The sequence below is a fragment of the Magnolia sinica genome, chromosome 10 (assembly GCF_029962835.1).
Source record: "Magnolia sinica isolate HGM2019 chromosome 10, MsV1, whole genome shotgun sequence".
NCBI lineage: Eukaryota > Viridiplantae > Streptophyta > Magnoliopsida > Magnoliales > Magnoliaceae > Magnolia > Magnolia sinica.
In genome coordinates this window covers 83,383,031-83,396,238 of record NC_080582.1, presented here as the reverse complement: position 1 = coordinate 83,396,238, position 13,208 = coordinate 83,383,031, and the positions used below count along the sequence as shown (strand labels likewise).

Below are 13,208 nucleotides of genomic sequence, written 5' to 3'. Positions count from 1 at the left end.
AGAAATATTTAAATTCAGGAAGATTATCCCCTATGATATTGTAGGAAAAACATCAAAATCTGAAAATCTCCTGAGAAATTCCCGGGCAGAGAACTTATGGAGAATGAGATTTGTCACCATGCTCAGATTCCCTGGGTGTGGACTGTGCACCCCCACCATCACTGACCCGCTGCTGGCCCACCACGAGAGGGGCGTGGATCAAAGAGGAATCAAAGGGTCCTGAGTCTCATGGGCCAATTTGCACTCGTCGTCCATGGTTGCGGGATGGATGGTTACAATCGGACTGGAATCTTCCACAACACTTGTTGTAGGCATTGTGACAAAAATCTCATGGCATTCTCGCAGGGAAAATTGATTGAACAATGCTATCCCAATCATATCTTGAGATTTTCAAAATGTCAACCATTTTTTAAACAATTTTATTGTAAAATTATCACATTTTTAACATAAAATTGTTAAAATAAGTCATAACTATATATTTTTATTCTTAAATTTATGGGTTTTGCTAACGTCCATTGTCCCTGGACCTTTTTAATGACACATGGGACGTCCGATCATCAATTGGGACCTTTCAAGATGATGATAGGACCTATTTTGTTTATCCGCTCAATCTTGACTGTCCATTTTCAATGCCACCAATTGGATGCTTAGGATTATCAGATAGGCATGATTTTTGCACCATGGCTTGTCCCTTGTAGTGTGGAAGAGTGAGCTATTCAAATTGACGATTGGGTGTCTCACATGTCAATCAAAAGGATTGAGGACATCGCAAACATCCTGTGAAGGTGGGGACATCAGCAAAACCCTAGATTTATTTATTAATTTACAATATATTATTTTCAGCAAGATTTTCTGTTAATATCATGAGAAAAATGTAAAAATATGATAAATATCCTGAGAAATTCCCAAGCCAAGAAATTGCCAAGATTGAGATTTTTCACTATGTTATATAGGAATGATTGGGGAAACAAAATTTGCAAAGCTTGCACCAAATAGCTAGGACAAGGCTACAATGACAATGACGACAACGAGGATTTTTTTTTTTTTTCATTTTACAAAATAAAATCAAGACATCAAGCTAACTGTAAAGATATCCAACACAAACCTCTCCTGAAACACTCACCTTTCGGTAATGCATCCACATTTTCATTCGGATAGTTACATAGTGACGGTATGTTTAACCAATGAGTAAGATCATGAATTTCATTGGGTGGTGTTTGGGAACATGGAAAACCCTAGAAATGAAATCAGCCTGTAGGGAAAACCCACTTTTCTTCTGCTTGTAGGCTTGAAAACCTACTTCAATTTCCTAGCTTTTCCTAAAAATCTAAAGACATTCACTTCTCTCAAAAAAGACATTAAATCGATTTCTAAGGCAAATAAGATACATGGGGTGAACATACCTGAAAATCGAAATCCATGGTTATACAATACCTGAGGAATTCAAGTAACATTTCCCTGTCCACATTTCAATTTTCCTCCATCCTGCAATCCCCTTCAAGAAATTGCCCAACTCTCCTCAGCTATGGTCAGGAGTTAGAAATCCATCATGCCAAAACTGACTGATTGAAAATATTACAGGCCCACCTCCAATGGTTTTCATTCCGTTTCATTCGGATCCCAACCCCAGCTGGCCCAGACAAGTGTCATGAAAATGGTCCATTCTCCTCTAGTTGCAACCTCAATGACTGATTGACCTAGATTGCTAATTAATGACTCGTCGATATTATGTTTTCAACGCCCTCAAAAGCGGGCATTTACACTGTATTCTTTCTCCGTTTTAACAGTCTTCTTTCTATTGCCGTCTTCCAATACCTGAATGAATCCGCCGCTTCTAACCCATTGAATTCAAATCCTTATAGTTCCCATTTGATGATTGAGAACTTAATTTTCTCGACTGAGACTGACTGTTCTCTTAGAAGAATTCAACAATGTCACCACTGTTGGCATCTTCGACACAAACACATCCCCACACAAGCTTGAAGCACTCCCAGTTCCAATAATTCAATCCAAAAAATATTGTATGGTAATCATGTTGTCAAGCCACCAAATGGACAGTCAGAAAAGAAAACAATCAACGGTCTGGATGGAATCAGGTGGTTAAGATCATAAGATTTTCCTTGGTCACCAGAAATCGCCACATGAGCACACACCCTCGCGAAAATGGTGGAACCTCATGTTATCCCTCACCACAATCTCTCTCTTTTCTACCAAAGACGCACTGCGCATGACCGAATGGCAGTCTTCACACATCCTCAGATTCTTCACAATCCGTACCACACTCCCAGGGCTCGTTGTCAGCAGCCCAAATGCCAGTGCCAGCTTCTCACTATGATTCTTCAGCAACCGCTCTTTTTCTTCATTGCTCACATCGTATACCACAGACCTCAGCTTTGGCGTGTATCCAGCTTGTTTCAACCTCTCTAGCAGCTCCTCCAACACTACCTTTATGTCATTGACCTTTGGGTGTGACGAATCACCTGCGAAAAATTCATGAACAACACCATCCTTTGATTCCACCCAACTGCAGCCAGGGTTCTTCTTCAGACCCTTCTCTCGCATCAACTTCCTTACCCTTGACACATCATCCCACATTCCAGCTGATGCGTAGATATTCGAAAGCAGAATGTAATTTCCAATCCCATTGGGCTCCAGTTCAAACAGATGGTTTGCGGCGATCTCTGCAATGTGGGGCTTCCCATGGATGCGGCAGGCACCTAACAAAGCGCCCCACACGCCTCCGTGTGGCTCAAAGGGCATTGTGTTTATGAGATTGTGGGCTTCTTCCACATGCCCAGCTCGCCCGAGAAGGTCCACCATGCACGCATAGTGATCAGCTGACGGGACAATCCTGTAATCATTGAGCATACTTTCAAAGTACTGCCGACCTTGCTCGACCATCCCTGCATGGCTACATGCTGTCAGCATGCCGATGAATGTGACTCCGTTTGGCTTTACCTCTGTTTTTGATACCATCGTTTTAAACAACCGCATTGCCGCGTCTGCCTGTCCATGCATTGCAAACCCAACGATCATTGCACTGTAAGAAAATACATTATGCTCCGTCATTCCCTCGAACACTCGGTATGCCTCCTCCACACTCCCACACTTTGCATACATGTCTATCAATGCTGACCCTACAACCACATTTGTTTCAGGCCCAAACCCAGCTCTTTCCGCGACATCCCGAATCCACCTTGCATAGTTCGCCGCACCTAACTGTGCACAAGCCGAAATAACCCCTACCAGAGTGACCTCATCCGTCTCAACCTTTGCTACCTGCATCCTCTCAAACAGCCTCAGCGCATCTCTTGGCCTCGCATTCTGTGCAAAACCTGCAACCATCGCTGTCCAAGCAACCATATCCTTCTCTGGCAACCTGCTAAACAACTCCTCAGCTGCATCCATATCCCCCCTCTTTGCATAAGCAACAATCAGTGTCGTCCAAGAAATCACATCCCTCTCAGGCATTTCATCAAACACCCTTCTTGCATCCTCCAGACACCCACATCTCACATAAAAATCAATCAATGTATTGTTAACATAAAGATCAGAATCAAACCCTCCAATCGAAATCGTCTGGGCATGGACCTGGCGGCCTGCATCAACATCTGGCAGTGCCGCGCAAGCCTTGAAGAGCGCAGAGAAGGTGAAGGAGAGTGGTCGCGTACCAACCCGGCGCATGCGGGAGTAGAGTAGTAGAGATTGGGAGAAGGGTCCGCGGAGGGCGTACGCGCGGATGAGGGCGGTGTATAGGAAGGGGTTTGGGTAGTGCACATGGTCGAACAGGTGGCGAGCGTAGGAGTTGACGGGAAGGTTGAGATTAGTGAGCGTGCGGAGGAGCTTGGAGAGGACGAAGCTACTTTGGTCGAGGCCGGTGCGGAGGAGATGGGCATGCACATGCTTGAGGTGGGCGAGGGAGGTGGACGATTGTAGGACGGAGATAAGCTGCGATTCTAAGATGGCGCGTTGGTGGTTTGGGGGTGAGATGTTCGATGAAATGCCGAGAAGAAGCTGGTGTTTGTGGGAAGGAGAAGAAAAGGTAGAAAGCCCGGTTATGGGAAGCAGGCGGAAGGCAACCATTTAACAGATTTCTGAATTTTTGAGAGCGTTGCAGGAACGGATGCTAACCAGTTACGAGAAGGGGTGTGATTGGGCCCGGCTCGGGCCCGACAAAATCAAAATTTTTTGATATGCCCGGCACGAAACAGTTAAAAATCCGGGCCAAAACCAACCCCAGGCCCGGCTATTAACACCCTAGTTAGTACGTGCACCCGCACCACCGACTTCAGTGATGTATTGACGTCAGCACGCACCCGTTACATACTGTGATTGACGTCAGCAAGTTCTGTGGGTCCCATAATGAGGTATGTGTTATATCCAAACCGTCCATCCGTTTTACGAGCTCGTAGTAAGGGTTCAGAGGAAAATTAAGACATATCTAACAATCAAGCGGGCCACAATGAAAAAAGCAGTGGGAGATTGAACTTTTACCATTGAAACCCTTTTGGGGGTCACAGAAGTTTTGGATCAATATGAAATTTGTTTTTCCTCTTCATCCAGGTCTCTGTGACCTTATGAACAGATTGGATGGAAAATAAACGTTATGGTGGGCCCTACGAATTTTTTAATGGTGAAAATCATTATCTCCACTGCTATTTGTGGTGAGGTCCAGTTGATCTCTGGATATAATTCATTTTTTGGATATGCTCTAAAATGATCTCGAAAAATGTATGAACGGTGTGGATACAATAAATACATCATTGTGGGGGCCATGTAACTTTGATCTCCTTTGAACCGTTCGTACACGCTCATCTTCGCACGACACGTACCTACATGAGCTATATAGCTGATGTGTGGTACACCAGCCAATCCGCTCAATATCTTCTCCACATAATGGGGAAGAGCTAACGTGGCACGCGTGCCTGAGATCCGAGCCATTCATCAAACAGGCCTTTATTGTAAGTGCTCTGATTTGAATAATCAGACTGGTCTGCTGATCAGGTGGGCCACAATTAGTTGTTCAAAGTCAGCTAACGGTGCCCGTTCAATGTAGGAGCATTACTACATCTTTGCACCATATACAACCGCTTTCAAAATCTGACAAGTGAGAGCAATGGATCCATAATCCAGACCGTTGATCTATTGCGTCCCATCGTTGATAGATTGCACGTTCTCAATACGGCAATCTAAAAACTGAACGTGGCCTACAGATAGACGGTCAAAAATAAAAATGCCACCACCGTCCACATTCCTTTAAAAAAAGGCCATGATATGGGCCGCTGTGATCTTCCAATCAGAAGTATTCTGCTGACATGGTCTCTTCTGATAAAGCGTTATCCTGGAGCCGAGTAGGGTGGGGCCCACAGGGCGAAGCCCAGCCCGGATTTTGGACCTTTCATGGACCTATTAACTTCACCCATGGGCCAGCCTTCATTCAGGCATGCGTGGCCCAATCAATGTTTGGGCTGGGCTTGTGGTTTTATCATTAAGGAAGCCTGGCCCACTCTAGCCCGGACCGGCCCGGCCCACCTGACTTCATGTGAGATGTGTTTAGGTCTAGATACATGCCATGGGAAACAAATGAATCTTGCATAGACCATAGTTCTGATTTACATGTGTGGCCCACCTAATCAAGGTACTAGGCCAATGAAGACTCCTATGAATGATCTAATCAAAACTTGGCCCACTTGATGAACGGTTGCGATGAGACAATGGCATTACATGGGTGGGCCCATCAAAAAATTGTACCCCAACATATATAAGGTTGCAATCTGTTAATGGGCCGGGCTGGATTGTTGAAGGGCGGACTTCGGACCGGCAAACGGTCCGGATCGGATCTTCATGTTTATGGATGTAAACGAATGGTTCGGATTAACTTTCAGACAAATTTGGGTCCAAAAATGAATGGACGGTCCAGTAAGGTTCAGGCCCAGTTTGAACCGGCCCATGGAGAATGAGTTATGATCCAGTGCGAATTATCCGTTTTTTTTTACTGTGGTGCAAATCCGTATGTGGCCACCCTATTGCAGATCCATATGATCACATCCATTCCTGTATGGGCATGCAAAATGGATTGAACGACCATTTTGTTTATTTCTACCGTCCATTTTACATTCTCTTAATCGTGTGGCTGTGATCATCATCCAACCATGGTTATTTTCAGTTCATGTGCAGTCTTTCATCTATTCCTTCTATCCAACGGTGTTTGTTTATCATAGGTAGGTCCGTTTGTACCTTATCATGGTTCAAATTCCACTGTGGGACCCTAGCGTGCCCAGTCGGTAGGAGGGATGGACCATAGATTGCAGATGTACCAAAAAAACATCCATGATTATATAATCACAGCCGTCTAATGAAGCTCATGCAAAACGGACGGTCAGAATGGGAGCAGATGGCGGACTCACTCTCTAGGCTATATCGTACTGAGTAAACTCTGCGGGCCCACCATGGATGTATCTGTCTTATCCATGCCGTCCATCCATTTTTCCAGATCATTTTAGTGCATGATCCCAAAATCAAAGCATATCCAAACCTCAAGTGGACCACACCAAGGGTGATATTTATTTACCATCCAACTTTTTCATAAGGTCACAAAGACAAGGACGAATGGAAAAAACAAATATAAGCTTGATTCAAAATTTCTATGGGCCCCAAGAAGTTTTCAACGGTAAGCATTCATTTGACACTGTTTCCTTTGGAGTGGTCCACTTGAGCTTTGTATATGCTTCAATTTTTGCATCATGCTCTAAAATTAGCTGGTAAAACGGATGGACGGCGTGGATAAGACACATGCATACACTGTAGTGGACCCAAAGAGTTTACTAGAATAAACTCATCCTCACCATTCATTTTGCCCTGCCCTTAAACGAACGGCTGTGATCATCAGATAGATCTATCCAATAATCCACCGTAATCATAAGTGGGCCCACTTGGGTCCCACATATAGGTCGGCAAAATAATTGGATTTTGAAAGCAAACATACATCCAAACACTCCCATCATATTCAAACCACTACTCCCAAGTCATTGTGGGGTACCATATGATCATTTTGTGGATGGGTTTGGACAAGATCCTCATCTTGATTTGATTTGTGACACCTACAGCTGTCCACGTGGCCACGTGGACGGTTATCCAGATCATCCATCGAGTGTTTCGGACCGTGGCTGGACCACATCGCTATAATCCAAAAGAACCGTCAAAGTGGAGATATACTGTGGGAACGGTCCATATTCGACGGCGAAAAAGTCCACGGTTTAGACAATTGGATTATACGAACGCCGCGAATTTTTCCACGTGGGCCATCCTCTGTGGGCCCACTCCATGGACATTTCCTATCACAGCCCACGTGTCCGAAATTGCTAGGCGATTGAGGCTCAACAGCATTTGTTGCTCCATCAGGTGTCTCCCATAGACGATCAGATGATTGCAACCGTCCATCTTCTAGGATTTCAATGGTCCACAATCTGGAAGCATGCTGAAATTGATCCTAACCATTGATTCGGGGGTGGGGTTGGTTGAATGTGGGACCTTGAAAATTTTACTTTCAACGGTCCATATTCAACTATCTTGCTCACCATGATTGTTGGATTATGGCACACCCACCGTAGTGCCCGGAATATGGACAGTTCGGATCATCGAACTATCAATGCATGTCGGCATGAGTTTTCGACGGCCCAAATGCTTTTGTGTACAAAATGATCTGGACCGTACAGTGTGGGAGGGGCTTCAATCACTAAACATAAAGCTCACCACAAGTGGGAATATGGCATATGTGTGTAGGATCCAGGACGTTCATTGTATCTTTCTCTCAGCTGATATTCAACGTGCCACAAGGGCTTAGTTAATCGCAGCTCGCTTGGGAGAACATGCCAAATGTATATGAGATCCCAACCGGTCATCACGTAGTTCCTACTTCATGTGGCCCACATTCCAAAATTGGCATTGATTGGACAATCCTATCCGTTGGATTGGGGATTCTTTTATGGAAAAAGAAAAGGTGAAATAAATTTTGATTGGTTCCTTTCTTGTAACTTTCTCTAGAGGCCCATCCAAGGTCTCGACCACTGATGAACAGTATGGATATCAAAGGAATTTGCTGGTAGATGGGAATTTCCTAATTATTTTTTTTTGAAGGTATTAAAATCAAAGTATCCTTCTCCAGAAATAGATGGGATTGTTGGGCCATGGTTTTAAGACTCGAACGAGTATAATAACTGGTCTCAAAATGTAGCTTCAGGGCTGGGCCAGGCTAGTAACTAATGTGGGCCCCACCAGTTGACCTGGTCCATTCATCAAGTGGGCCATGATTATATAAAAGAATAGATGGTTTAAAGACACTTATCAGTGGTTGTATCTGTTGTATGTGAGTAGTTTAAAGACACATTAGATAAAGGGATGTTTCAATAATCCAAGCCATTTGTTTGATTGGACTTATTGTTGGTGGCCCGCCTAGGGCCCTATTAGGGTCAGGGCTTAGGGAAATTTGGCCCGCATTAGCCCGGCCCACTTCCACCCCTAAAAGTGGGCCATTCTTCATTAGTTCTACATCTCTCTTCTAGAGAAATGATCACATACAATCTTCTTATTTTCTTGTCAGGTGTCACCGAAGTGGAACATCTGAGCCGTTAAAAGGTTTGGCCACTCCATGAAGATCAACTAGATGGAAACTTGGAATAATCTATGCATCAGGTGGGCCACAAACATCCAATGAGTCAGACAATAGGCTGTACATTGATTTCAAAGGCGCGGTCTCACCGACAAATGACCGTTCAGCTGGTTTTTGTCTCATGTGATCTTTATGATGTGGCCCACCTTTTGCATTGGTCAGATTCTACACCCATTTGACATGTCAGCATAAAAATGTTGTATTTTTAGTTAACGCAATGGGCTGTATATGATCATTTCTCTTGTACTGATGGTTCTTGCCTTTTAGGCTGCGTTTGGATGTACAATACAGTTGAATTATAAATGTTTCAGTTTAAAATTTAAACAACATGAAATGAGAAAAGATAATGGTGTTTGTTAGTTTTTTCAAATTGCTATTATGTAGCTTTTAGATCCAACTTCAAAGTATTGTAATTGCAATTTGGAGTTGCTTGTATGAATGCTAAGGAAATCACAATTTTGGTAATGTCTAGCTACTTTATTACTAATTTCTACTAATGATTTCAATTCAATTTGAAATCAAACCAAACGGCAAACGTGGACTGAATGCAGATTCATGGAGTCGGGAAAATGATGGAGCTGATCCATTAGGTAAAAATGCTGATGTTCTCACCTTCACCACAATGTTTGCAACATCCTTAAAGCTTTTAATTGGTCTGTGGGATGGCCAGTGACCGATCCAGACTGCCCATTCTTTCATGTACAATAAGAGGGAAGCAACATTGCAAAAAATCACATGGCTTGGATTATCCGAAGTGTTACGATGTAACCGATTTTGGTGGGGCCTAGTGGATAGATGTTTCAAGATGGTTGCACATATTTAGTTTCTCAGTTCGATCTTTACTGTCCATTTCACATCCTGATCTTGATCAGATGGTTAGAACTACCTGCTCAAATGCGAATCTAGTTGTAGGAATGCATGGACAGTCCTGATTGATCGATGATCCACCGGCGGTCCCACAAATCATTCAAAAGCACCTTACAATACATGTACCCTCTTAGTATCATGACCAATAAATGGGTCACTGATCTTAAAATCAGCAATGTCAGTTCCATGATATCACATACAATAAAAATGGGTTGAATCTCAACCTTCCATTTTGAATCAAAGAACATGAAATGCCACAAAGGATTGTTTCACCATTAAATACATTTGAAAAACAACATGAATATTACATGATACATAAAAGTGGGGTGTGTTTTTTTCTTCTTTTTTTCAGAAATAGAGCACACAAAGTGGGGGTTTTTAACAAAATCATGGACCTATACAATGACAAAAGTAATAACAAGCTTTCTTTGTCTATACACCATAACAATATAAGAACCCTAATACAGTTACACATCAATATCTCTTCCATGGCTTCTTCATTTTGAGTGAAACCCTAGCCCATTTCAGATCAATGTGCATTTACTAGGGTTCTTAGGATGCTAACCTGCAGCTCGAGACAGATGATGTAGCTTTTGACTTCCGAAAGCAGTTCGCCGGCTCCCATTTCATCCCCACCAGGCAAAATCCTTCTTAGAGTCGATAGACGGCAAACCAACTCGCCGTCTTCATCTCTGGTCCTTCTCTTCTTACTCTGGTGGTTTTGGTAAACCCCATTTGGCCTTTTTGAGGAATTCTGGGAATTGGGGTTAGGGTTTGAGTTTCTATGGTAGCCTACAGGCACTAGAGTCCTAGGGAGGGGTGGTGATGGAGGGAAATCTTTGAGATTTTCACCACTGTAGCAATGTGGGATGTGTTTATAGGTGAAGAGAAGGGTTGGGGATGGTGGAGTTTTGTTCATGCCGGTTTGGAGCTTGCGTTTCAATGCATGGCTCCAGCGGAATTCGTCTGCGGACATTACTAGTGCCATGTCGACCTGGAATCTAACAATCTTCTCGATCTCTTGGCTTTCATTGTTGTCGCGAGAGCTGTCGGTGCTGATTTTCAGTAGAGCTGACAATAGATGATTTATATACTTCTGAGAGAAGGTGGCACGTAGAATGGAGCTTGGCTCGATTGAGTAGACCCGCTTTCGCTTACTTCCTTGCATCTCCTCCATCAAAGCAAAGGATGAAAATGGACACTGTAAAATAGAAGAAATAGATGATGAGTAACAATAAGAGAAGGAAGGAAAAGAAAAAACAAACAAACAAAGAGCATTAATGGTTGTAAAGACTCCTACAACTAGAAGTAGTAGTACAAACAAAGAGCAATGTAGAGGTGGTGGTAAGCAACGAGTGGGGGGGGGGGGGGGGGGGTGTGGTTGTGAGGGATGGTTCTAAAGACTTCTAAAGACTTTAAAAGCTCATACAACTAGTTGTGATGGTAAGCAACGAAAAGATGAGAGAGAGAGAGAGAGAGAGACTCTTTTTTTTTTCTCCTTTGCTACCTTAAATTCTTCAAAACTTCATGTCTGAGAACTTAAAATCCTTGGCACAGATCTCCACTGAAGCACCTGAGGAGGGGTAGAAACAAAGCATCCATGCAATGCACGAAGTCCAAAGCTTCACCTTATCTTAGTAGTAGAGCCCCATTAAAGCCCAAAAGCATCATGTCTTCTAGCCATCCCCCACAACAGTTGGAAGCCAGCCCTGAGAGAGAGAGAGAGAGAGAGAGAGAGAGAGAGAGAGAGAGAGAGAGAGAGTTCCAGTGACTGTTTTCTTGGGTGTCTCGGCTACTATCCTCCCAAATGATGTGTGGGGTTTGTGTATTATAGGATGCACATGCTAGCACATGTCCCACCTCTCTCTCTCTCTCTCTCTCTCTCTCTCTGCTTTGCTTTCTCCACCTACCAAAAGATCATACCCCCTCCCATGTGCGCTAGGGAACAAGAAACCAAACTCCCTATAAATGCAATCACATGACTCCAACCATGCACCCCTTTTCCCCTTATTTCTTCTCCCTTACTCCATTCCAATTCACACACTCACATACATACATGCATACATACATACACCCCTCTTCACACATGCAACACACTTCCAGGACTACCTAAAGACCCTTTCCTCTCTTCTTCTATTGTTTTCTCTACATGGGTTTTCTTTGCTTTGACCACCTAACAAACCCCTATTTCATCTATTATGTCTTCTTTACACCTATGATAATACTACCCCTACATTTCTTCTTTGTATGAGGTGGGTCCCACACAACATCCTTAATTTCAGGGGCTGAAGATCCTTTTGACCATGATTTTAAGAGTCACCCATTTCATTATCCATTGAGATGGCCCACTTGGTATATCCATACACATTAATCCATTCTTAGTGTATTCTTTTAAGGTGGGCCCCACAAGATCCTTAATTTGAGGGGCTAATGACAAGCTTGATGATGTGGTGATCATGTTCCTCCCCACCATGCACATGCAACCAAAACGCAGTCGCCATCATGCATGACGTGGACACGATGATGGAGAAATAATTGGGAGCTGTGGGGGATGGGCCGCTGACCGATCAATCAATTGATCCACGTGAGAACTCACAGAGTACTAGGGCACGGCCGATATCGAAATCTCTCTGAATATCAACTACATTTCATTAATTAAAAACCACGTTGGTGATCCTTCATTGCCTCAACCTGGGGCCACAAGGAGTTTGGTGCATCCTCCACCACACATCATTGTCAGGGATTACAATAGCTTCCTTCCAATCTTTGTGAAATTGCCTTACTGATTCTATTAGTTGGAAAGCTTACTGCTCGGGACAACAGAAGCACCCAAAAATGAATCAAGCAAAGTATTCCAATCGCATAATCAAATACAATTACAAACACTTCAAATTTAATGTGAAAAAATTCTTGAAAAAAAATAAATAAATAACGGCACAAATCAATAATAATATACTATGAGAGCAAAATATTACGAAAGATCGAGATCACTCGAATCAAACAAGCCTCGAATTTTTCTAAGCTATATATCCTTTAAACCCAATAATGAATTAAAAAGCCCACATCTATCCTAAATCCCAATTACACCTATATATATAGCATATATTAGAGTAACAAACGAAATTGGAAACAAGTATGGCACTTACACAATTATGTGCACGCACTTGATGACACATTCGATGGTATCAACAGACTGTTGATGGCATCGAACACCCTCGATGTCATTGACTTAAACATCAAAATGTACTAGCGACTAAACATAGATTTTTCAAATATTTTCTGATGTCATCTTAATTTGATGAGACTTTGATGGCATATACGACCTATCAATGACATCGAACCCTTCGATATTATCGAGCAGGACACTACAAAGTATTTAGCAACCAACTTAGGAATTTCGAATTTTCCCGATGCTATTGAACAACTATTGATGGAATCGGATGTTCTGTCATCAACAGACTCTTGATGAAAGATTTGAATCATCAACAACACTTACAATGTTGGTTGTCATTGTTTGATTTGTATTGTTGGGCATTTCTCTTTGAAGTTGGTGGCTATGGGAAGCCATGCTACTCTTTGTACATAAAAAATATTATCATTTTCTCTAAATGTGGCACGATGGCACGTTTTCAGCACCGGATTGCATCTTTAGAAAGATCTGAACCGTTTATGT

The 13,208-nt window shown here is 42.9% G+C and overlaps 2 protein-coding genes across 2 annotated transcripts; both read right to left on the bottom strand.

The window, feature by feature from the left end:
* Window positions 1-927: 927 nt before the first annotated feature.
* Window positions 928-4,163, bottom strand: LOC131217196 (pentatricopeptide repeat-containing protein At5g44230). The gene has a single exon (XM_058212022.1). It carries the CDS (start codon window positions 4,081-4,083, stop codon window positions 2,125-2,127), a length of 1,959 nt encoding a protein of 652 aa, XP_058068005.1. The 5' UTR covers window positions 4,084-4,163; the 3' UTR covers window positions 928-2,124.
* Window positions 4,164-9,722: 5,559 nt separating this feature from the next.
* Window positions 9,723-11,309, bottom strand: LOC131257578 (transcription factor bHLH146). The gene is made up of 2 exons (XM_058258363.1): window positions 11,043-11,309; window positions 9,723-10,736 (listed from the first exon to the last, which is right to left on the bottom strand). The coding sequence occupies exon 2, from the start codon at window positions 10,710-10,712 to the stop codon at window positions 10,065-10,067; it is 648 nt and encodes a 215-aa protein (XP_058114346.1). The 5' UTR covers window positions 10,713-10,736; window positions 11,043-11,309; the 3' UTR covers window positions 9,723-10,064.
* Window positions 11,310-13,208: the final 1,899 nt, after the last annotated feature.